Source organism: Amblyomma mixtum, chromosome 3 (assembly GCF_055824585.1).
Source record: "Amblyomma mixtum isolate Tamu chromosome 3, ASM5582458v1, whole genome shotgun sequence".
Taxonomy (NCBI): domain Eukaryota; kingdom Metazoa; phylum Arthropoda; class Arachnida; order Ixodida; family Ixodidae; genus Amblyomma; species Amblyomma mixtum.
This window is the reverse complement of record NC_143014.1, coordinates 41,192,271-41,216,781: the sequence shown is the minus strand read 5'-3', so window position 1 is coordinate 41,216,781 and position 24,511 is coordinate 41,192,271. Positions and strand designations below refer to the sequence as shown.

The 24,511-nt window shown below is 52.8% G+C and overlaps 1 protein-coding gene across 1 annotated transcript; it reads right to left on the bottom strand.

Annotated features, from left to right (window-relative positions):
• Positions 1–5,088: 5,088 nt before the first annotated feature.
• LOC149349863 (uncharacterized) lies at positions 5,089–24,303 on the bottom strand. The gene is made up of 2 exons (XM_089578837.1): positions 20,424–24,303; positions 5,089–11,854 (listed from the first exon to the last, which is right to left on the bottom strand). Exons 1-2 carry the CDS (start codon positions 24,279–24,281, stop codon positions 5,159–5,161), a joined length of 10,554 nt encoding a protein of 3,517 aa, XP_089434963.1. The 5' UTR covers positions 24,282–24,303; the 3' UTR covers positions 5,089–5,158.
• Between the last annotated feature and the right edge of the window lie 208 nt (positions 24,304–24,511).

Genomic DNA, 24,511 nt, shown 5'->3' with positions numbered 1-24,511 from the left:
CAGCGGCAGCGGAGCAGCTGTCCAAGGCGGCGGTCCAACCTGTGACGCAGGGGAAGGTGCTGTGAATCTCTGGCATCGGAAAGGCCTCCATTGGAAACTGAACCTGGCAACGTTTAACGCTATAACCTTATCCAGTGAAGTTAGTCTAAAAGTGCTGTTCGAGGAACTAGTGGGTATTAAATGGGATGTCATAGGGCTTAGTGAGGTTAGGAGGACAGATGAGGCGTATACAGTACTAAAGGGCGAGCACGTACTGTGCTATCGTGGATTAGCGGACAGACGAGAACAATGTGTGGGATTCCTCATCAACCAGGATATATAGCTGCCAACATAGAGGAATTCTGTAGTATTATCGAGAGGGTGGCAGCTGTCGTAATTAAGCTTAATAAGAGGAATAAGCTGAAGGTGGTGCAGGCCTACGCGCCTACATCAAGCCATGATGACCAGATCGTCGAAAGATTCTACGAAGACGTGGAATCTGCAATGAGCAAAGTAAAAACGCAGTACACTGTACCAATGGGTGACTTCAATGCGAAGGTAGGCAAGAAGCAGGCTGGAGACGAGGCGGTAGGCGACTATGGCAGCTTTAGGAATAGCAGAAGGGAGTTTTAGCAGAGTTCGCAGCGCGAAATATTTTGCGGATCATGAATACCTTCTTCCGCAAGCGAGAGAACAGGAAGTGGACGTGGAAAAGCCCTTTTGGTGAGACTCAAAATGATACAGACTTCACAGAATGGTACGTAAGGTCTCGAATTAGACTTCAAGAGGGAGCGTAAGAAACTAGTGAAACGGAACCCCATTAACGAGTTGGAGGTAAGAGGGAAGGTAGAAGAATTCAGGGCATTGCTGAAGACAGATATTTGGCTTTAACTGAGGACGACGACCTTAATGTTCAAGCAGCGAAAGATGATCGCCCAACTGTCATTACGGAGTGCGCAGTATAGAAGCAGGCGGTAGGATGGTTCGACAGGATACCGGCAAGATATCTCAGGAGACTGAAGATCTGATCAAGAAATGTCAAAGCATGAAAACATCTAACCCCACAGACAGAACAGAGCTGGTAGAGCTATCTAAGTTAATAAATAAGCGCCAGGTAGCCGACATAAGGAAGTTTAATATGCAGAGAATCGAGCATGCTCTAAAGAATGGAGGTAGCCGAAAAGCAGTAAAGAGGAAACTAGGGATAGAAAGCATCAGATGTATGCGTTAAGAGAGGAAGAGATCAATGTCATTAGCAATATGGAGATGATAGTTAAAGTAGCCGAAGAGTTCTACGCAAATCTATACAGTAGCTAATGTAATCGGGACGTAAAAGAGAGAGGCACTAACGCACTGCAATGGGACATCCCGCCAGTAACGAAAGAGGAACTAAAGAAAGCCTTAGGAGCAATGCAAAGGGGGAAAGCAGCTGGTGAGGATCGATCAGGTAATGGCAGTACTGTTGAAAGACGGAGGTGAGATTGCTCTAGAAAAATTATTCATCCTGCATATGCAATGCCTCATGGTGTCGAGCGTACCAGAAGCTCGAAGAACGCTAACATTATCTTAATTCATAAGAAAGGAGACGTCAAGGACTTGAAAAATTACAGACCAATCAGCTTACTGTCTGTTGTCTAGAAGGTATTTACTAAGATAATTGCTAATAAAGTCAGGGCAACCTTAGACTTCAATCAACAAAATCATCAGACAGGCCTTCGTAAAGGGTACTCGACAATAAACCATATTTACATTATCAATAAGGTGATGGAGAAATGCGCCAAATATAACCAACCCCTATAGAGGGTATTTCACCTAAGACTTCACAATTTTAAAAAATAGACTTTTTAGTTAGAACGCTTTTTTTTTTCGGCATAGCATTGTCAGCGATGTTGTACATCAGAATACAGCTAAGGCGTCCAAACTAGCAGGCTGGTTAAGTAATATTGAACGATTAACTTTTAACTATTAATATTAGGCTCCTCAGTTATTCAGAGGCGTGTAGCCCACGGCAAGCAATATCCATATCAGTTTTTAGAATTTCGAAAACGCTGTTATCATCGGCGCTGTGGCCAAACAAATTTTGGTTACTTTTACAAGTTACGTGCACTAGAGAGGTTGCTTTGCCTGCAAGCTTCTCGAAAGCGCATGTGCTTTGGCGCGATGTAGCCAGGATTTCAAAATCATCTGACCCTGAACAATTAGGCTGTTTCACTTGCAAAGACGAAATCCTGTGCCGGCGGACGCGGCCAACGAGGAAAGGGAGACCAGAGCCAACCACTTGGGAGAGGGCCTAGGTCGTGGACAGAAAGGTTCTTAGTGCGTTTCACGATGCGCACTGCGCCGGCCATTTCGGAGTAGCGAAGAAGCGCAAGCGGGTGGAACGGTTCTACTTCTGGAGTGGCATGCTATAGGACGTTAGGGAATACTGAGCAAAGTGCTAAAGTGCCAGACTGAAAAACACCCAAGGGTCGCAGGCCAGCGATAATTCAGGTGTTCCCTGAGGTTTAGGCTCCCTTCGAGCGGACTAGTAAGGATATAGTCGGCCCGTCGCTCACGATACCTTCCGGAAACAGGCGCATAATAGTATTTGTAGATCACCTTTCGAAATACGCGGAAGCGCTGGCAATCGTAGATCAAAAGGTAGACACGGTTGCGCGCGTTTGTCGAACAGATCCTGCTCCGACATGGATTTGCAAGCCAACTCTTAACAGACCGAGGAACCAACTTCGTGTCGCTGCTAATGAGGAGAGTATGCGAGCTGCTTAAGATAAAGAAGCATGAAAATGTGTGCGCCTCTTATCCAGTTTCTACGCGCTGTTTTTCATCACGTTCTGATGGTGTTATTTGATATCGATACCGTATAATACGTTCTCTGCACATCAGTGACAGATTGCCAGCAGCAAATTTCGAATTGTGTTAGCAGGATTCCGTCTCAGAGGCGTCTGAATACCCTTCAATACTCATCATCATTATCAGCAGCAGCCTGATTACGGCCTCTGCAGGGCAAAGGCCTCCGCCTTGCCTGTCCAATTAATCCTGTCCTGCGCCAGTGGCGGCCACTGTATCCCCGCAAGCTTCTTAATCTCATCCGCCCACCTAACTTTCTGCCGCCCCCTGCTACGCTTGCCTTCTCTTGAAATCCACTCCGTTACTCTTAAGGATCAGCGGTTACCTTGCCTTCGCATTATAAGCCCTGCCCAAGCCCATTTCTTCCTCTTGATTTCGACTAGGATGTCAATAAAACGCGTTTGTTCCCTCACCCACTCAGCCCCATTCCCGTCCCTTAACATAACTACCATTTTTCTTTTTGTAGCTGGCTGCGTTGTCCTTGACTTAAAGGTGCACTGAAGAGAAATCTAAACTCGTCTTCTTGCCGCGGTAACTCAATCTACACGTTCAGAGCATTCTTAGAAACTTCGAATTATTGCCCTGTGCGGCCGATTTCTCTAATTTAAATCTGATTAACGTCCGGCTCCTGCCTTTTTTTAAATTCCCCGCAGATGGTGGGAGGAGTCAATCAACGCATGGAGTCCCTTTCGGACAGTCGCGGGGCGGCTTTGCTTTCTCTTTTATTTTGCTTTTTAGGTTTCCGTGAATAAATAGATCTAGTCACAGACCACATAGCTGCAAATTAGGCCCACAGAAACAAAAATACGCGTGGACTCTTTGCTTTCGCCGATCACTACGTATCACTCCGCCGATGGCAGAGCAGTAAGCCGCCACGGGACTGGTTGAAAGGTTGGTCGACTCGTCCCACCGTCTGCGGGGAATTAAAAAAAAAAGGCGGGAGCCGGGACGTTTAATCGATTTAAATTAAGGAAATCGGTCGCACAGGGCAAATTCGAAGTTTCGAAGATCGCTCGGAACGTGTAGATCGAGTTCCGGCGGTAAAAATACGAGTTAGATTCCTCTTCAGTGCACCTTTAACCTGAACTCTTTTCGTTAGCCTACACGTTTCTGCCCTATAGGTGTGTACCGGTAAGATACAGCTTTTGTACACTTTTCTCTTGAGGAATGCCGGTAAACTGCCATTCATGATCTGAGAGAACCTGCCAAATGCGCTCCATCCCATTCATATTCTTCGTTATTTCACACTCGGGATCCGGATCTGCGGTCACTACCTACCATGAGTAGACTTCATCCTCCTCCACTTCCAGCACCTATGTAAACTGCTGTTACCGTCCGAGACTGTTCTACATTAATTTGGTTTTCTGCATGTTAATTTTTGGCCCCGCAGTTCGGCTCTGCCTGTCAAACTCATTGATCATGCTTTGCAGTTCATGTGCTGGGTGGCTTAGCAAGGCAATGTCATCAGTGAATCGCAGATTACCTATCTATTAACTCTTATCTCCTACTGTTCTCATTTCAGGCTCCGGAATACCTCCTGTAAACAGGCGGTGAATAGCATAGGCGAGATTGTGTCTCCCTGCCTGACACCTTTCCGTATTGGAATTTTATTGCTGACTTTATGAAGGACTATGGTAGCTGTGCATTCGTTATGGATATCCCAAATATTTTCGCATAACTCTTCTACACCTCGATTCCGCAAAGCCTGCATGACAGCTGAGGTTTCCACTGAGTCAAATGCTTTCTGGTAATCAATGAAAGCTTATATATGGATCTATTCTGCGAGTTTCTCTCCTACCCGAATGATGGTGTAAATACGGTCTATTTTCAAGTATCCATTACGAAAGCCTGACTGATCATTTGTTTGAAGCCTAAGGTTGTCCCGACTTTTAGCAGTTACCTTAGCATTTTTCCAAGTTTCTGGTACGCTCGAGGTCAAGGCATCGCGTATACATAGCCTGCAATACTATGAGCAGCTTTTGTACTTCGCTTCTAGGCTTTGGCTTTCAGGGTTCCGGGCTAAGGAACCGGGTTAGACTGCTCAGTTATACTAGACTGACTTCTTCACCGGTAAATTAGGAGTGTATTCAAAGCACAGCCTAAAAAACAAAGCCATGGCCGCCCGCCAGGGTCTTCCTTTATTCGTGGTTAGCACATTCCTTGGTGGTTGTTCCTCAGCAGCGCATGCACCAAATTTAGTACTGCAACAGGCCGCTGTATTTCTGGCACACAGGTCGGCGGCATAATGGAACAAGTGGGAGAACATGCATTACACAACTCGCGGCCCGCCCTCCAGCCCTCGTGAGAATTTTCGGCCGCGCGCCGGTGCCTTTCACCAGAAGTCACAGCTCTTGCGTGGGTTCATCGGAGTGCCAACGTCGCAGGTGAACGCTCGCTGAAAGCCGCCAAAGTTAAGCAAAGCCAGGTTGACTCGGCGCGCCGCGTCGGAATCGGCGGCGCAGTAGCCAAGCGTGTAGTGGATGAAGAACAGTTGGTCCAGGGACATGGAGACCGCGTTCTCGAGCCGGAAGTCGAGCGCCGGCATGCGCGCCTCGAACGCAGCGTGAGCCACCACCAGCGCGGCGCTCTCCTCGGCCGCGGTGGGTCTCTCGCCGCGGCTCTGCAGCGTGTAGCACTTGCGCAGCTCGGCCAGCCCCTGGCGCGCCGCAGGAGTCCACCAGGCGCGCGGGTCCTCGTCGCGGTTGCCTGCGCCGTCGAGCAGCAGGCGCACGAGACAGCGCGACGCCCGCTCGCCCAGTCGCGCCAGCTGCAGCAAAACGAAGGGCTCCTGGGCTGGCGCACTCGCGTTGAGCGCCGTCAGCGGTACGTAGAGCACGCGCCGGCCGGGTCCCAGCCAGCACTGATCGTCCGAGGGTGCCTGGCCGAGCCACGGGTCGGCGCTGTGCAGCCGCCGCTGCATTAGGTGCTTGGTGATGCGAGCGTACGAGCGCAAGCCCTCGCCTGCGATCACGTGTGGAGCCTGGCGCACGTCCTGCTCGGCCTTTTCCGCGTCGGCCACCCAGGAGGGGAAGAGGAGCCTCGGCTCGAGCTGGTGAAGCCGCTGGAGAGCGCGGTCCCGCGTGTCGCTGTCCAGCCAGTGCAGGAGCGCCAGCCGCGAGGCCAGCGCCTGTTTGAGCGTGCCGCCCAGGTCGGCCGCCAGCAGGGCGTCCAGCAGCGGCCGGTGAGACTCGTACGCCGCTCGGTAGAACAGCGTCGGCAGCGCATGCTCAACGGCTCGCAGGCACACCAACTGGCCCGGGCCGTGGTCGCCCAGTCCCAGCTGGCGTGCCCGCAGCGGCACCAGCTTGCGCACAGACTCGGGCAGGAACGGCGACACGTGCACCAGCAGCCGGAACCCGACGTAGTTGAGCACCACGTGAGGTGCCGTGTCGTCCAGCAGGTAGCCAAGGCGGATGGCGTACTCAGGGGCCTTCAGCAGCAACTCCGTGTCGTCGCTCACGAGACTGTCGTTCTGCAGGAAACCTACGAGTAGCGGCCGGTAGCGCGGCACACTGCGGAGCCGCTCCAGCTTGGCATCACGCCCTAGGTCTCCAGAGGCGCCGGGTGATCGGACCACACTGGCCAGCTGCCGCGCAAAGTTGGTTACGTCCAGCGCCAACGGATGCTTGGCGACATTCTTGTGAGCCACCGAAGAGAGCGCCAGGGATACCGCTTCGTAGTACCAGGAGCTGTCGTTGCCGGGCTGAAGCAGCAGCACAGGCTTGTCCAGAGCCAGCAGAGGACTGCGCCCCAGCAAAGGGTGTTCACTTGGCTCCAACGAAACCAGCGTGGCCAGACCGAAGTAGCGCAGTGCACGCGCTGCGGCCAGCCACACCGCACGTTCCCCTTGAGTAGTGAACTGCAAGTAAGGCCAGTCTGACAATGATGTTGCCTTAAACATGTGTTTCAAGGGACCCCAACCCAGGCGATTTCGTGTCTCTTGGTCTAGGCACTCTTTCCAGAGGTCCTGCATGACTCTAGCGGCAGGGCTTCCCGTGGCGGGAGAACCTCGTAGCTTGCGCAGCAACGAAAATTCCAGGTCGGACAAGAGCAGCTCATCAGCCGGCTTTGGTGGACTGTTGGAGCACACAAACTCGTACATGCTTTCGCACGGATTTACATTCCAGTTCAACTGATGCGACACATAGCTGCCTTCGGCTAGGCATGATGCTGAACTGCACAGTTCAAAGGTAGGTTGACCGCTGACGTTCGCTGGCATGCCGCTCTGTCCCGAGTTGTCTCTGAAACCCCTCATGGTAGCGTTCGGAACTGCAATGTAGCTGCCATTGAATGAGTGCACAGCTGTGCGCCTTCCATAGATGTCGAGTACTGTCCAGAGGCCAATAATTGTCGCTAGTAAAACTACGAAATAAACAACCATCTCGGTCTGAGAATTGCGCATTCTTGTTTCGATTGTAGTGTGCCGATAGTTCTGTTTCCTCTGTGTGTGGGCATGCGCGTGAGCGTGTGGTGAGAGTGGTGGCTTGCGCGCTTCGATCATGTTGGACAGAGCCGCCACTGATTTCGAGTCCATTGTCCCGTTGCCATAATCTGACGCGCTGTCAGTGTCCGGCATGCTGCTTTTCGTAGCGCTTAACATCTTGCGGCGCATGTATCCACCACCGTCAGTGGCACTCGCCATGTTTCGAAGTCTGTTCATCTGGTTGGCTTGCTGCATCCTCTGCATGTGATACTGCTCTTGCATTCTCTGTTGCAGGAGCATCTGCTGCTGGCCGTACTGTGGCAGATTGGGTGAACTTCGGACCAGTATTTGCACTGGACTGCCAGGGCTCTTAGGTGGCCTAGGTGAACTTTGGAGGCGGGCGACAGCTTTCATTTGCTCCTGCATTTGCTGCTGCTGCCTCTCCAGGATTAGTTGCTGTAACTTTGTTTGCAATTCCAGCTGCCGAAAATCTGGCAGGCGGGGTTGCGAAGGAGACATAGGCCTTGGCGGAAGGGGAGAAAATGACCTCAGTGGCGTTGCCGACCGTGGACGGGGCACGCGGAACGGAAACCTCGGGAAAGGAGGTCCAGGAGTCGTAGGCTCGTAGCCTGTCACAGGCAGTGGAATCTGTTGCATGCAAGGCTCGCTGGCTTGCGATGCTAGCCTCCGTTGTTGCTGCTCTCGCTGCTGTGGCACCTGCTGCTGTTGCGGCGGTGGTTTCTGTTGCTCTGATTGCTCAGGTTTGGATTCTGGAGATTTTTGTGTCTGCTGTTGGCTTGAAGCAGGAGTAGATGGCTCCTGGGAACGTGCAGGGGGCGCATCACCTTGTGGAGGAGTTTTCGCTGGCTCCGGCTCTTTCTTGACTGGACCAGGTGGGGGCATGCGCGCTACCATCCGTGGCGGAGGTGGGCGCTGCGGAGGAGACGGCATGGCAGGGCGCATCTCGGGTCGAGATGCCGGTTGCATTCCTCGGGGGGGCATCGGTATGCGAGTCCTCCACGGCGGTGGCCTCATTGCGAACTCGTCCGGACCACTCCTAGGAGGCCGCGGCATCCGTGGTTCGCTGCTCCTGGGCCGTGGCATTCTCTCTGGTTTTGGAAGGCGGATATCTCGGTCAGATCTTTGAACCATTACCAGAGTGTGAGGTTGGGACCTCTGTCGCAGCAGCTGCTCTTGGCGCATATCCCGAAAACGCATTTCTGCTGAAGGCATTCTCGACCCAGGTAGGTGCACCTGCGGGGATGAACGACTTCCCGGTAGTTCTGTCTGCATCATCATTTCGTTCATCATTTGCATTGATGGAGATGGCGGTTGTCTTCGAGGGCTAAATGGCAGCCGTGATGGCAGTGGCTGATCGAACAGGCGGAGTTGGCCCATTGCCTGACGTGCGCCATCTCGCATAGCTGGCCCTGACATTGGCCCCGACATCTGCAGACTCTGCGAAGGCATATGCATCAGCGATCCCCAATCTTGCATTCGTGGCACGGGCTCTCCTTGCATTGACTGGTGAGCCCAGTCTCGCATCTCTTGCATAGGCGATCCTTGCGGCTGAAGCTGATGTATTGAACCTTGCATGGCTTGTCCTGGTCCGTGAGGATAAGTCCCCGTTGAAGATACACCGAGGTGAATTTGTCGCTGGAACTGCTCTTGCTGATTTTCTAAGAACATAGCCTGAGCGCTCCCTTGATCCATTGGCATGCACTGAAACGGAGGCTGAGGTAAAGGTCGGGTAGGGAAGTCTGTTGAAGGCATAAGTGTACTTTGGAACTGCATCTCGAGGAATTGCTGGTCAGCTTGTTGGCCGAATGACACAGGGTGACCAGACATTCCCATTTGCTGCATCGACGAATGAAGCATAGGCTGCTCAAGCTGCCCTGCTTGCTGCATTGACAGCTGGAGCTGAGATATGGTTTGGTTTGGAAGTCCCATTTGCGGCGCTGATGACCAAGGAACATGGTCCGGTGGCATAGACTGGCCAGAAAACTCCATTTGTGCCATTAATGACTGGTCAATATCTCTTGTCTGTGCCGTTTGCTGGTTAACGAACCCCATGGAAGCTGTCGATGGACTATGGAATTGCATTTGGAGCACTCCAGGCAGCTCGGGTTGCTGAACCTGACCAGTCGCCTGCATAGGAAAGCCTAGCTGGCTTTGGAACTGTTTCTGCTGTGCTAATTGATCTAACTGTGGCATCTGGGCCAATCCTTGCATCTGCATCTGAAACAAGGCAGATTGATCCGCTATGGTGCTTTGCGGTTCTGGGGGGCTCGGGAGTTGAATGCCTCCAGTCTGGTCACTTTGCGGAGATTTTGACAAGGTGGGAAAATCCACAGCGCTTTGAAGCTGTGCTTGCAAAATTGAAAGTTGATCGGTTTGTGCAGTGCCTTGAGTAGACGGTGAATCTAGTGGACTTTGAAGTTGTATTTGCAATACTCCTGGTTGTTCGGGTTGCGTGGTCCGTGAAATACTGGTAGACTCTATCCGTCCTGGTTCTGAAGGCACGGCTGGACTATGGAGCTGTACTTGTATCACGCCCGGACTCTCCGCCCTTGTCGGGATTTGAGCTTGGAAAACTTGAGGGACTGGCTGCGATGGGCTCTGAAACTGTACTTGAAGCACGGACTGTGCTAGTGGAGTCGACGGTTTTCCTGACGGGTCAACAGGGCTTTGAAATTGAACCTGCAGTACAGGTGCACCATCTTGTTGTTGTAGGACTCTCTCCAGCTCCTGAAGCTGCTGCTGCAACTGCTGCCGCTGATCGTCAACACCTTGCAGCGCATTAGAATCCTGGTGAAATAGCTTTTCAAACTGAAGTTGCTGGTATTCATATACCTGGTGCGCAACCTCCCCTGCGCCGTATTCATTTTCAGAGGAGCTCGACTCTCGTCTCATACCAGCTGTAGTGGCTCGTAGGGCTGCAATTTCAGTGGGTGTTGGTGGTGGTAGCATAGGTGGAACAGGTGGCATTGGTGGGGGGGACATTGTTATACGGATGGCTGAAGCCGACGTGGTCGTGCTCTCGAGACCAAGTGGTGCCATTGAGAAGCCTTTAGGAGGGGGCATCGGTGGCGGCACGGGAGGTTTCGGTGGCGGGGGAAACAAAGGACCGCGCGGAAAGAAATCATCGCGTTCAAGCCAGTCTGGCGAGCTTCTCCGGGATGGTCTAGGGGGACTATCTAGCTCTGACGAGGACGTGTCGCAGCCGAGACGCGACGATGATGCTACACGTAGTTGCAGCCTGGCTGGCGACAAGTCTTGTTTTCGAGGGGACAAACTGCGGCTGCGGCGAGGCGACGACGGAGTGCGAACTTCTCTTGAAGTACTGGCCTTCCGCGTGAGTACCGACGGAGAACCTCTGTGAGAAAGTCTCGGTGAAGAGGCGGTAGGGCTGTCTCTCGGGAGAGACGCGCTACGGGCCATTCTTGACGAGCTAACTCTGAAAAGCAGCCTTCCAGGCGAGCCTTCGTGATCGGCTCTCGGCGGTGAGCCTCTGCTGGCTCTGGACAGTGAGGTGTCGCGGCCTTGGGAGGAGACTTCACGGGCCCTTCTCGGCGCGGCCAGATACGCCCTCATTGGCGAAGCGTCACTATACGGTCTTGAGGACGACGCCTGGCGGCGAAGTCGTTGAGACGAATCGTACGATGCCACCCTCGGCGGTTCGCAATACCGGTCCAGCTGCGAAGTGACGCGGTAGTGCCTGGGCGGATCATCACCCCGCTCGTTATTCAGCGCCGTTGTGGAGGATACACTTAGAGAGGACGTCGAATGGCTGCCGTGGGATGGCACACGAGACACGTAGCTGACGCGCATTTTTGGTTCGCGCCACTTGCCTTCGCGCTGAGTTTTCGGCTCATCTGCGCTCATCTGGAAACGTTGGTCTTCTCGACGCATAAGCCGCGCGCGGTCGCGAACCACTGGCTCGGCGTAATAGGCCGTCTCGTCAACGACTTCGAACACCGTCCTCCGAGGGCTGCCGCCACGGACAGGACTGCGAACACGTTGGGGGCTCGCCGAGTACATGCGCGCCGCCGCGGCTGCAGCCGCCGCCACCGGATAACCGGGCTTGGGAGAAGGGCTCCGGGAGTAGCCCCGTGGTGAGCGGAACTGAGCCTTTTGCATGGCCAGATGGCGGCTGCATGAACGCGTCACATGCTGAGGGGGCCGTGGCGGCGTCCACTGGGGGCTCTCTGGGCGGGACCGAGCTGCCATGATGTGACGAGCTCTCTTCTGCTGGGACGATGGCGACCGCTGGGGGGTTACCTCATCGCTGTCGCTCAGGGAGATGGTCAGAACGGAAATCTGGCTGGAACCCTTGCCCGAGCGAGCACCGCTGGAAGGTGTTCGCGCCTTAGCCGGTCTGTTCCGCGGAGTGCCGAACGAGATGGAGCGCTTGCCCATGATTGTTCCATCGCTCGATGACTTCCTCACCACGGTCGTCGTGGCCTCGGTGACGTCATCGCTGATTGAGATCGACGATGACACTTCTGTCGTTGAGATGCCGGCCTTTCTAGTCATCTCCGGGGCGGACGCCATCTCCGTGAAATTCTCGCCAGACTTGGAGCGCCTCTTTTTGCCTTCTAGCATCTGCACAGAGACATCGCGACCATGCATGACTTGCACCACGTGAACCTATGATGCGGTAGAGTGGAAGCCACTCGCACAAAACGCATTTATGCTCGTCAAGTCCGCATCAGCAACATAGAACGGAGTACAAACAATTTTTGTCTTTCTTCTGCGATGCTTACGCGCAATGGACAAATACTGAATCGCCACTTCGCCAACCTAGTTGTCACAAGGAATGACGGCAACTTTGACGCGCGCATCAGACAGGGGTCACTTCTACGCACATAAGCTGAGTAACACAAGCTCAACCTACAGTAACCTGACGTGACCCGCCAAGGTGGCTGAGTGGCTTTGCCAATCGGCTGCTGATTCAAAGATTGCGGGCTCGATCCGGGTCCGTATTTCGACGGAGGCGAAATAGAACAACGGCCGTGCGCTGCGCGATGTCAGCGCGTAAAAGAACACCAGAAAATCTTCATTAATCCTGAGCCTTCGACTACCGCGTCCCCCATAGCCAATATGTCGCCTCGATGTGTTAAACTCCGCAATTGGCAACTGTCCCCTTCTTGTTCTGTGCCGTCTTTGCGCTGTAATAATGAATCTAATCATCTTGTACGACGAAGTGAGTTAAAAAGAGCAATCAAACAATCTTTTTCAGCGTTCCGTACGTTCGCGTACTGTAATGTCCTCACATTTGTCTAAAACGCTTGAACGGAGTTTTCTGTAGCGCGTCGCTGACACCTAACGTTTTCATCTGGGTACACAGTGGCTGGTTTCAGAGCACACGCTTAGAGCGCAACGTTGAGCGGCGCGCAATCCGCCTCTTTCGCAAGGACGCTCTGCGCATGCGCACCACTTCTCACACAGCCACACTAGTTGAAAATGAAACCACTTGTTCTTACTGCGCGTGCGCAGTTCATGTTATTGCAGACGCATGCGACAGATGGCGGTAGCTGTCAAGAACACACGGCACACACGCGCCACTTTGTAAGCGCCGCTGGCATCCTCGTGGAAGCAGATCGCGCCTGCGTCTACCATGAGCGTTTGATTTCAACCAGTAGCAGTCGAATTTTCGCCCCTCCCCAGAGGGCGCAAATCTTGATAAAAAGCCGGATTCTGTTCCAGGGCAAAACACCCTAATTTCCGGTTTGCCTCCCACCTTGTCTCACAGAATGTTAAACGACGACTGTGGCTCAAAATCCAGCCCAGCAGGTAACACACACACGAACACGCACACACAACAAACACACACATACACACAAACACGAACACGAATACACAAGCACACAAACACACACACACACAAACACACACATGCACAGGCGCGCGCGCATGCACACACACACACACACACACACACACACACACACACACACACACACACACACACACACACACACACACACACACACACACGCACGCACGCGCGCGCGCGCACACACACACACACACACACACACACACACACACACACACACAATGCCGGCGGCGAAATTAAAAATGCACACATGCATAGAAAGTGATAAGTTACTCGGAGGCCGCCGCGGTGGCTCTGTGGTTATGGTGCTCGGCTGCTGACCCGAAAGACGCGCGTTCGATCCCGGCCGCGGCGGTTGAATTTCTTTGGAGGAGAAATTCTAGAGGCCCGTGTACTGTGCGATGTCAGTGCACGTTAAAGAACCCCAGGTGGTCGAAATTTCCGGAGCCCTCCACTACGGCGTTTCTCATAGCCTTAGTCGCTTTGGGACGTTAAACCCCATAAACCAAACCATAAACCATAAGTTACTCGAAGCACTTCAGAAGCGGTAGGCGCATAATGATAGCCTATTCGTGCTATCTAAAGCATAGAAACAGCTAGGGCGGAAAACAGGCCAATGTATTTAGCCTTCATAGGCATGCGGCGCGTATCCCAACATCAATAAGGAATTCCAGTGGAACATACTCAAAGGTGAAGGTACCGGCCATGAGAATTGATTCTTTAAAGGAAATACACCGAGATAAAAAAGATGAATTTGCATGGTAAGTGATAATAAGTACGACAACTGTCTAGGTACGGAAATGATTAAAGCAGGGTGTCCTCTATCGCCGCTGCTGTTCATTATCTATAGGATAAATATGTAAAGAAGGCTACAAGAAGTAATCAGGGTTATAATCTATCATACAGATTAGGCGGAAGGATCGTAGAGCAGCAGCTCCCCGGTTTAATGTATGCCGACTATTTTATACTATTTGCTGATAGCCAGGAATATTTAAAGACTCCGGTTAATTTCTGTAGAGACAAAGAAGACTCTACAGAGGCTTTACTTTTAGCGCAATTAGATCTGGTCTGATGATTTTTAACGATTCCACTGATCAAGTACGTACAATAAAAGACCATGAGATACCTAGACTGGCAGAATATAAATACATTGAGGTATGGGTAAACGAAGGACAGCTATACATCAAAAAGCGCGAACAGACAGTATGGAAGGACGAAGAGGTGCCGCGATAATTAACCCTTTGAATGTTTTTGCCGTATATGTACGGCGGCGGTTTTCTGCCCCGCAAGGTCTTTGCCGTACGGGTACGGTTTCGATCTTCCGTTTGAAATTTTGCGCCAAAAGAACAATGCGTGCTCACTGGGGGGTGCTGCCACCTCTTAGGACTTGCAAGAAGTGTTTGAATTTTGTGCTGCCTTCTTACGGAGATAAGCAGAACTTATGTCTAGCTTTAGCGCGGCGGCACAGACTGCGGCAACACCCCTTTTGTAGTTTTGGTTTCGCCGCGTGATCGCAAGGGAGTCACGCGAAATTTGAGTTTTCTTTTTGTCAGCACTATCTTGCAGGGGCTGCCGAAGTTGATTTCTATCTTTATTGGCGCTGCTCTTAGCTTGCTTATCACGTTGCTCGCGAGGTATTCTCGCCCTCTGTGGCAACGCGCCTACGCGGTTTCGATTCCGCAACGGGATCGCAACGGAGTCGCGCGAAACGTGTTTTCTCTTTGTGGGCACTGTTTTGCAGAGGCGGCGAAAGTTGATTTCTATCTTTATTGGTGCTGCTCTTAGCTTGCTTATCAGCGTTGCTATTCTATTCTATTGAACATTTTCCAGTTGTGAGTGATGCTGTCACCAAAGTACTGTTCCTAATTTTTTTTTTTACTATTTATTCTCGATTATATACATTTTGTAGATTCAAGATCCTCAATAAAGTAATTTGACCACCTGGGAAAGTTTTCTTCAAAATAATTCGACCGTCAAAGGGTTAAGCATAGGGCATTATGGGGATACAACAAGTATGAAGTACTGAGAAGTATTTGGAAAGGAATAATAGTGCCGGGTTTACTTTTGGGAATGCGGTTTTGTGCCTTAGGGCCGACGTACATTCGGGACGAGAAATAATTCAGTGCTGTTGTGAACGCTAGCACTAGATGTCCACGGCAAAACCACAAACGAGGCAGTAGGAGGGGATATGGGCTGGACATCGCTAGAAGTACGGGAAGCTCAGAGTTAAATTTTATAAGAATAACGTCTGAGGAAATTCGACGATAACAGGCGGGCAGCTAAGGTATTTAAATACCTACCCAGAAAGAGCGTTGACTCACAACGCAGAAGGTAAAAACTGGATTAATTCAATGCAAGAGAATCATAGTGTAGAACTATATCGATACTGGAAAAGGCAGATCAGGATGGAATCATTCTAACTAAAGAGGCAGTTCCGTACTCTTTGAAGCTAGATCAGATTGTCTTAGAACGCGAAGCTACAAAAAGAAATTTAACCAAGATGATGACGAATGTGCAGTGTGTGGAAAATCTGTAGAAACAGTTGAACAGCTTATACTAGACCGTGGCAGTATCCATCCGGATGTCGATGCAGGCACACAGTTTCCCCGAGGCCTTAGCGTATATCGATAACATAGGTCATGCGAATGAATCTGTGGTAGACGTTAGCAAAAAGCGACTGGAATATATGTGGCTCAAAAGCAGGGCAGTGACGTTAGGTTACAAGTTCAGGATTAAAAATTGCATTTAAAGAAAAATTGCGCATTTATAGATAACATCGTTAAGTTTGACGGATTGCCTAGGGAAATACAAAAAAAAAAAAAAAACGAGCATGGTGGCGACTGCCGCCACCCCGTGTCAAAGGGGACGCTAACTCTCTCCTTCCATCCATCCCAGGGCCTCGAGCATCATCATCATCGAACACTGTGCCCTTAAAAGAAGGGATTCATAATTCAGTGCCGGAGGCATACACCTACGCGTGAAAGCGACGCTAGGCAATGGTTGCCGCCATGCGCGCTAGAGGCGTTGCGAATAGTTGCTTCTGGTCGTTGCTAAAAAAAGCCTCGGGTATGTGTAAGACAATCTGCCTCGAACCAAGAGGCCACTGAAGCAATGCGGGGCACTAGCGCTCAAATAAGTGAGGGCCACTAATAAATTACTTACAATAGAAGGCCATGAGATACCAAGACTAAGGAAATTAGCCGAGAACCATTGCGCAACCTGCCGCAGCAGCTATTTTCGAGAAGGACATTCAACAGCCCTGCAGCTGTCACCAGAGTGGAGATCGGAATTTCGTTTGATGCGCGACGCCACAGCGGAGTGGCGAAAGGGGGACGTCGACCACCGAACTCTGGACGATTTCAGGGTGCCGCCATGGTGACAGCGCCAGAGAGATCTGGCATGACTTTACTAAGTACCTCTACCTCCCGGAGCAGGCGGGCGGGCTGAATGTACCGACTGCCTGGGCGGTCAAGCTGCAGGAATTTCCACAAACGCGTGTTTTAGTTTCCCTCGCCGTCTCCAAAGGCGGAAGCGAGAGTAAGCGCGGGAGTTGAAGGCACACTGTAAAGAAATGAAATTCAGTTGGTTACTTAGCGACCGACCCAAAGGGTGTCCCGAGCGGAACGGAGGCTATTCTACCTAAGTGCGAAGATGACAGAGAGGCAGCTTGCAGCAGATTCCAACTCACTTCGAGGCGAAAAACGCAGACCTCGATTGGTGTGGGCTTTTGCCCGATTTCTGGAGCTCTGCAGCTTTTCGAGTCCAGCAAACTGGATTTGCATTTACGGTTCGTGCGTGGCCGTACCGTAAACAGTGTAAAACAAGTCCAGGGCCCGTGCTCGGACATCAGTTTTAATTGTGAGTAAACTGCGGAATATTGTAAGCTACCATAATGAAAATATTGAAGGTAATAGCCCATTCTTCCGATACGTAGCAAAATATTTCGTTTAAGTCTTCTCTATCGCTCGCATCGAGAAACTGCCATCGAAATCCAATGGGGAACGTTTTAAACTATAGCAATAACGTAAATAGCAAAAAAATAATACGAGCCTCCCGAAGGAAGATCTGCGGACATGTTGATTGTTGTAGTGGAATCTTAAGATATACGAAAAAATTTCGTTCATAAACAACTTCGCGTTGCAAAATGCGCTTGTCCAGAATTTTTGGGTATGAAATTCATGTAGGTTGGAGAAAAGTCTGACCTCTGCGACGCAGCAGCCGCAGAGTCAGTGAACTTCGGCGAGACCACCACTGCTGGCTGAATGGGCTCCATATCTTCGAAGTGCGAATACGTGTTAATGTGAAGGGGAAATGAGCAGAGACAAAAACTGCGAGGAATGCTCAGCTTTGCCTTCTTGGCTCGCACTTCTTCAAATGGGATAGAATCGAGGTGTTGCAGTCACATTAACGTTTGGAATGTAATTTTTTGATGAGACGCATCATCTTTCAACGTAATCCCCACCAGCGGTAATGCACTCACGGCCCCCTGTGCTGCTAGTCTCTGCATGGCGTCGTAGAAGCCTTCCTCATTCGGGCAGTAGTACACTGGTGTCGGAAGTGTCGGAAGACTGGGTCGAAAAGTGATGCGCTCTTGGGAGGCCGAAGGGGGGGAGGAGGGGGGGGGGGGGAGGGAAATCTACACTTTCATGCGACTGCAACCACTTCCGGTTTGATCACTTAGAAAGCTACATATCAAGAGGCAAAACACCGGGCATTCCCCTTAAGTACATGCAATACTAGCACAGCCAGCAAAACTGTGCGCGATCGGCCCCCGAGTCTTATCGCGCACTAATGAAGACCGGGAGGCTGCAGAAAAGACTGGCGGTCCCGAAAACTGGCGCGAAACTACGGTGCTCAGTACCTGCGCAGAAGTGCTTTGGTTTGGTTTGGTTTATGGGGTTTAACGTCCCAAAGCGACTAAGGCTATGAGGGACGCCGTAGTGGAGGGCTCCGGAAATTTCGACCACCTGGGGCCCTTTAACATGCACTGACATCGCACAGTACACGGGCCTCTAGAATTTCTCCTCCAAAGAAATTACAGTCGCCGCGGCCGGGATCGAACCCGCGTCTTTCGGGTCAGCAGCCGAGCACCGTAACCACTGAGCCACCACGGCGTCCGTAGAAGTGCTTGTAATCTGTCTGGCGTTCATCATCATCGTCGTCGTCATCACCCCAGCTACGCCCACTGCAGGCCTCTTCTACTGTTCTTTAATAAGTGCTCTTAGTGCGCCTGCAGCTGCTGCCATGTTATCCCCGCACACTTTCGAATCTCATCCGCCTACCTCACTCTGTGGCCCTTGCCCACGTATACCATCGATTGGAATCCAGTGTATTGCACAACAATTCAGGGGGCACTTTGTTGACCTAAAGTGCGGTGAGGCGAAAGCCTTAAGCGCAGTGTTGCTGCTTGTGTCACTGATGTGTGGTTAAGATGTTAAGCTTCGCCTTTAAGAGTGGAACGCGACAGCGTCTTGCAACGCTGCCAGGGAGTCCACAGAACGCGATCGCCCGTTCGATTTTACGCCTTGCTCGTCGGTAAATTGGTTTTTGAGGAAAGGGAATGTATCTGTCTCGCATACCTCGGTGGACACCTGAACCTCGCCGTAACGGGAAGGGAGGAAGATGGGAGTGGACGAAGATACCGTATTCACCAGACGCGCCTTTGTTTATTCCGAACCATCGAGCTGGCATGGCGGAGTGGTAGCGTGCTCGTCTCGCACTCCGGAGACCGGGGTTCGATTCCCGAGCTCGACCAGTTTCTTACTCGGTTTTATTTATTTATCTGACCTGACTAGAAAGGTTAATTAGGTTAATTAGGTAATTAAGCAATTAACTCAACTCATTCCCACTTACTTGGAGCATCACTATACGACCCCTGTAATTGGTTACTATATAGCCAAAGTACAATTGGCCCCGTTTGAAATTCGCGCACTGTGACGTCACGACCATTTCGACCAATTGAAAAGCGTGACATTTCTGTCGACAACTTCTGCTTACAACGACGAGGCATTAAAGGCTTCCGCCTTAAAATACTACGATAATCTGTTCCCCGTTGCATGCCCTGCCCATGTCGCTCGTTTCTTTTGTTTCAGCCGAATATCATTAAACCGTGCGCGTCCCAGAGCCCACTGTGCTCAGTTCCTGTTGCTTTACCGTTATGCGTTACTGTCTTTCCATGAATGGATAAGTTCTTACTATAATTTCAAGCCTCCTTGTTAGAGTCAAAATTTCTGCCCCACAGTCAAGCACTGGCACAACTAGACAGGAAAAAGAATAACTTAAGCATCCGGCGCGCTTGCATTCAAGTAACGCAAGCTGTTTTTTTTTTTTTTTTGGGGGGGGGGGGGCAGTTTTACTTGTCTGCAGTGCGATCTATGCTACCTTTTCTCGCCAGCTGTTTAGCAAGCCGAGATAGTCGTAGCTGAAGTAATTGGTGCCCATTGGCGCAGGGAAGCTCTGGCCATAATGCGCCAACCACCAACCGAGATCGCGTGAGCCAAGGGAGGCAGGACCTTTCTGGCTTTCAGTCTTCTCTCCGGACAGCCCCCGAAAGACCCGACCTCACCATGGTCACCGCAATTCACCGCTAAGCTCGGGTTCGCGGCAACCTTGAAAGTTGTGAAATATCTAAGCACATAGCATTTTAACTGGCGGGCCTGGGAGCTTTCTTCGACGCACGCGCACGATAGCATGTCTTGGAATAATTTACGCCCCTAAATCACAGGTGGTGCCAGCAAATCAGGTGCCGGAATCCCTAGGCAATTTCGTTTGTTGACGAAACGCCGGCATAACGCGATTGCTGAAGTAACAGGGGCGAGTCACTCGCAAACGTGCGAGGATAGTCCAGGCCCCGATCTGCTGGTGCCATTGCCTGAAATCGTCAGAATGTGCATGGCTGTTTTCTTACGCTTAGTTCAGGCGAGTTCATCGCCTTCCTTCTTGTCCCCTTATCCTCACAGTTAGTGATACAGTTACGACCGCTGAACGAAAGCTAACCCCATCATGGCAGTGCTGAGAAAACTCAGTGCGCCGGCCGTGAATGCCGCGGCCGTTATTCACGACGGGAAGCATAGGATATCTCGGCGTATTATGTCTCAAATTCGACTGCAAGTATTCTCATTAATGAAAATAACACCTGCAGGATAATTTAGGTAACTCTTAAGCTGGAGCCTAGGAAATTGCGTGCCAGTAAGATTAAAAATAACACGAACACACTTCACCGCATTTAGCAGTCCATGTACAATACAGCCCCTCCCTAATACGACGACCACCGGACACGCTTGTAACAAGGGACTTAAGAGAACTAAGTCTCTCTCGGGGTTCATCTCTGACCTTTCCGCTGAGGCTGATCTTGACGGGTACTCCCTCCTGGACCCTGATCAGCTGTCTCTGCGGGCTCTTGGTCGGGCTTCCACGCCTCTTCGGAGAATGGTCTCGACGACCGCGCAGCCGTGGGCTGCCCCGGCGCACCCTGGAGGAGTCGTCGTCCTCTCCACGGTCATCGTCCGCCTTGCGCGACTTTGAGCGTCGTTTGCGCGCCCGGAGGCGCGACGTATCGTCCTCATCGCCCTCGTCCTGCTGGCCTCGGCGGCTGCCCTTCCGCCGTGCTGGCTTCTCGTCGTCGTCCTGGTCTCGGCCCTTGCGTCGCGGAGCCCGTGCCTCGTCTTCATCCGGCCTCCGCCGGGACTTGGTGCGCACCGGTCTGCGCCGCTCCTCCGGCTCGTACTCGTCGTCGGCGTCGGCGCACTTCTTACGCCGGCCTTTGCGGCTTTCGTCGTCCGTGGCCTTGGACTTCCGCCCAGGTGCGCTGTCCGGAAGCATATGAGGCAGCAGTTTGCGGGGTTTCTTCGGTACGTTTCGAGGCATCCCTCGAACTTCTGTACCGTGGGCAGTTTCTTCAAACGCGAAGCTCCGCAGGGCGCCTTCAGACATGGCGTCGGAGATTTTGGACTTGACCGAGGACTTGCGCTCAGCGACGAATCCTTCCGCTAGGCGAGATTCGACGTCGATCAACTGACGAATTTTCTCCTCCGCGTTCAGCACGCTAATACGAGACTCCTCATTCGCCACCATGTCGGAGTTCCTGAAGTTCGAGAGCTCGTTCGCAAGTCTCATCTCCAAGTCGATTAAGTTGCGGAGCTTTCCTTCCGCTTCCAGCATGTTGCCCATGCACCGGTCTTCGCCGACGCCACCCAGCTCAATTGCGCGCCTCGCTAGAATCACGTCCTGGGAGACCTTGATTACGCTGTCTATGAGCTGGCGTAACTCTTCTTCTTTCTCGCGGACTCGATCGTCGCGGTCCCGGCTCCGTGATCGGCCGCGGTTCTGAGCCGCGGCCCGCTCGGTCCGCTCGGCGGCCACAGTGCAGGCGCCGCCGCGGGGAGAATAGATGCTTTGGCAGATCCACTGCCAGAAGGACGGCCCTGGAGGAATTTCGTCGTCGGCGGCCACGCGACGGTCGCCCAGCTCCGGAATCTGCGGCGCCAAAGGCTCATCATCGTCGTCAAGGGCGTCATCATCTTCCTCCTCGATGGTGGGTGGACTTGGTGAGCGAAGCGTGGTCGGAGAACGTGCCCGTTGCGCTTCCGTGGAGCGTTTTTTCTTAAGTGGCGTTGGCGGCGGTGGTGGCTCCTCCTCCTCGGTCTCAGGTTTAGACCGCGTCGCCGCCTCGGTCTTCTCCGCCATGGACAAAGGCTTGTTGGTACCTTGGGGGATGATCTCGATATCAATGGCTGTTTTCAGCTTCACGACAGTTGTCTGGTCATCGGCCACCTGCTCGAAAGTGGCCACAATCGGCTTTCGCCCAGGATCGATGCTCTCCATGGAGAAAGCAGGCTTGGACGCTAACTCCATTGCATGAGGTTCCGCTGACCCGCAACGAATAAGCTCAGAGTGCGTGGTGTGCTTGATCACCTGAACACCCGATTCTCCGGACACTTCAATGTTTTCTTGATGCCGAACCAGGTCGTTGCCAATTTCTTCGATGGCCCCCAGAGTCGGTCCTGGGCCTGTTCTTTGAAGGACCGTCTGTGCCATAGGCTGAGGCATCACAGGCTGAGGCACAGGCTGCGCCATAGGCTGTGGCATAGGCTGCGGCATCGGCTGCATCTGAGGCATTGGTTGCATCGCAGGCATGGGCTGCATCTGAGGCATGGGCTGCATTTGCGGTGCCATCTGGGTTGTCATTTGTCTATAGTCAGCACGGAACTCAGCTGTTTGTGGATTGTAATCCATCTGGCCTGCGTACTGGTCCATGTACTCCGGGGAATACTCTCGACGGTCATAGTATTCTCTTCGATCCGAGAAATCTCGCCTGTCGCTATCGTGATCTCCGTATCTCTCTCGATCTGCATACCTGTCCCGATCGCGACGGTCATCAGTGTCACGACTATCCCTCCTTTGCCCCCTCTCTGGCGATCGCTTGAGGGTAGCCTTGGTGATGGTGCCATCAACTTCCACTGTTCCTGAAGCTTCTGATTCCTGCCCAAATAGCTCATCTGCGATCTGAACTTCTAGGTCACACAACCTGCGCAGTTTTTCTTTCAGTTCCTTGGAGGTTAGCTCACGACCCTTTTTCCCTTTGTATTTTCCTTTGAGCATGTCATTGGCAATTCGAAATTCAAGCTCGTGCAACTTCAAGAGGTTATCATCGCACACTTGAGAGTCTCCGGTCTCAAGCTCTATCATGCTCACTCGTTGCACTTTAGTTTGCTTCGCCTCAACTTTTTCTTCCATTTCTTTCTTCTCTTTCTCTTGTGCCTCCTTTTCAGCCTTGGCTTTTTCCTTTGCATCTTCTTTTTCCTTCTCCTTGTCCTTGTCTTTGTCTTTGTCCTTGTCCTTGTCCTTGTCTTTACCTTTTCCTCGGTCTTTATCTGTGTCGCTTTCACGGTCTTTGTCGCGTCCCCTGTCGTCACGGCCCCTGTCGCGGTCTCTGTCGCGATCTCTGTCACGATCTCTGTCACGGTCTCTGTCACGATCTCTGTCACGGTCTCTGTCACGATCTCCGTCGCGATCTCGATCTCGATCCCGGTCTCTGTCACGGTCTCGATCCCTGTCTCGGTCTCGGTCCCTGTCTCGGTCTCGGTCCCTGTCTCGGTCGCGGTCCCTGTCGTAGTCTCTGTCTCGATCTCGACCACGATCCCTGTCGTAGTCCCTGTCTCGGTCTCGACCACGGTCCCTGTCGTAGTCTCTGTCTCGGTCACGACCACGGGGACGATCCCGGCCTCTGTCGCGATTCCAGTCCCTGTCGCGTCCGCGGTCCATGTCTCTGTCCATGTCTCCATCCATATCCTCCATGTCGGGTTCATCCACCTGATCCATTGATGATCTGCCCATGGGACGACGCCCTCGCTTGGCCAAACGCATCGCCAGCTCTGACTCCATTCGGTTCAGCTTTCTGATGTCTTGTATGGCGCCCTGCTCCCATTTGTCTAGAGTCTTGAGTCTGTCGGCAGTTTCCTTCTTGATTTCGGCATTGATCTGGTCCAAGGTTTCCTTTGCAAGCTTTAGTCTTGTATCCATTACCTCCATCAATTTGTCCTTCGGGCCCACTTTGCCCGCCAGCTCGACTTCGTCCTTGTTAATGGTCATGAGCTTGCGTAAGGCTTCAATGCGTTCCTCATTCTCCTTGGAGAGTGTTAGCTTGTCCCAAGCCTCGAGCTTTTTGTTGATTAGCTGTTGCAGCTCTTCTTTGGACTTCTTCACGAGCACGTCCCGCTCGTTGTCAGCGGATGCGGCTGGTGGCGGTGGTGGTGGCGGCGCAGGAGCCGGCGCCGCAGGAGGAGGTGGCGGCGGCGGCGGTGGAGCGGACGCGTCGGCTGGGGGAGCCCCTTCGGCCGGGGGAGCTCCTTCAGGTGGCGGCGCGCCGGGTTCCCCCGGCGGTGGCGGAAGTCCGGGCGGCGGCGGAAGTCCCGGCGGCGGAGGAGGCAGCACCGGCGCCGGTCCACCGCCCGGCGTCCGGGGAGGCGTGAGACCAGTCGGAGGAAAACCGGGCCGCAGGGGTGAGCCTCCCGGCGGCCGGGGCGGCGTCAGTCCCGTGCGAGGGGGCGTTCCGCCGGGACGCAGCGGGAACCCGGGTCGAGGCGACCCACCGGGTGGCAGGCCCGGAGAGCCACCCGGTGGCAAGCCCGGTGGGCCAGGGGGGAAGCCCGGGGGCGGCGCCCGGGGTGAACCGCCGGGAGGAGCGGCCATGTTGCTAGACTGGGCTGGAGCGGCGCGGTCGCGACCCGCGCCGGGTGGAGATGGTAAACCCTGCGGGGGTCTGCCGAGGCCACTGACCTTTGATGGGCCACGGGATGGGCTTAAGGCGGGGACTTGCGCTGAACGCCCGCCGTTTCTTCGGTTCGACTCAGCATCGCACTTCGCGTGCGGCCGTGACCGCGAGCTCCGAGCCCGTGCTGCTCACGCCCGCTTGCGGAGCC

Bases quoted from the DNA above. Each gene is read 5' to 3' on its own strand.
- LOC149349863 (XM_089578837.1), bottom strand. From the start codon at position 24,281: ATGGCCGCTCCTCCCGGCGGTTCACCCCGGGCGCCGCCCCCGGGCTTC. The intron at 11,855-20,423 runs GTCAGAGATGAA...GTCTCTGTGCAG, and splicing joins AGATCAGCCTCAGCGGAAAG to ATGCTAGAAGGCAAAAAGAG.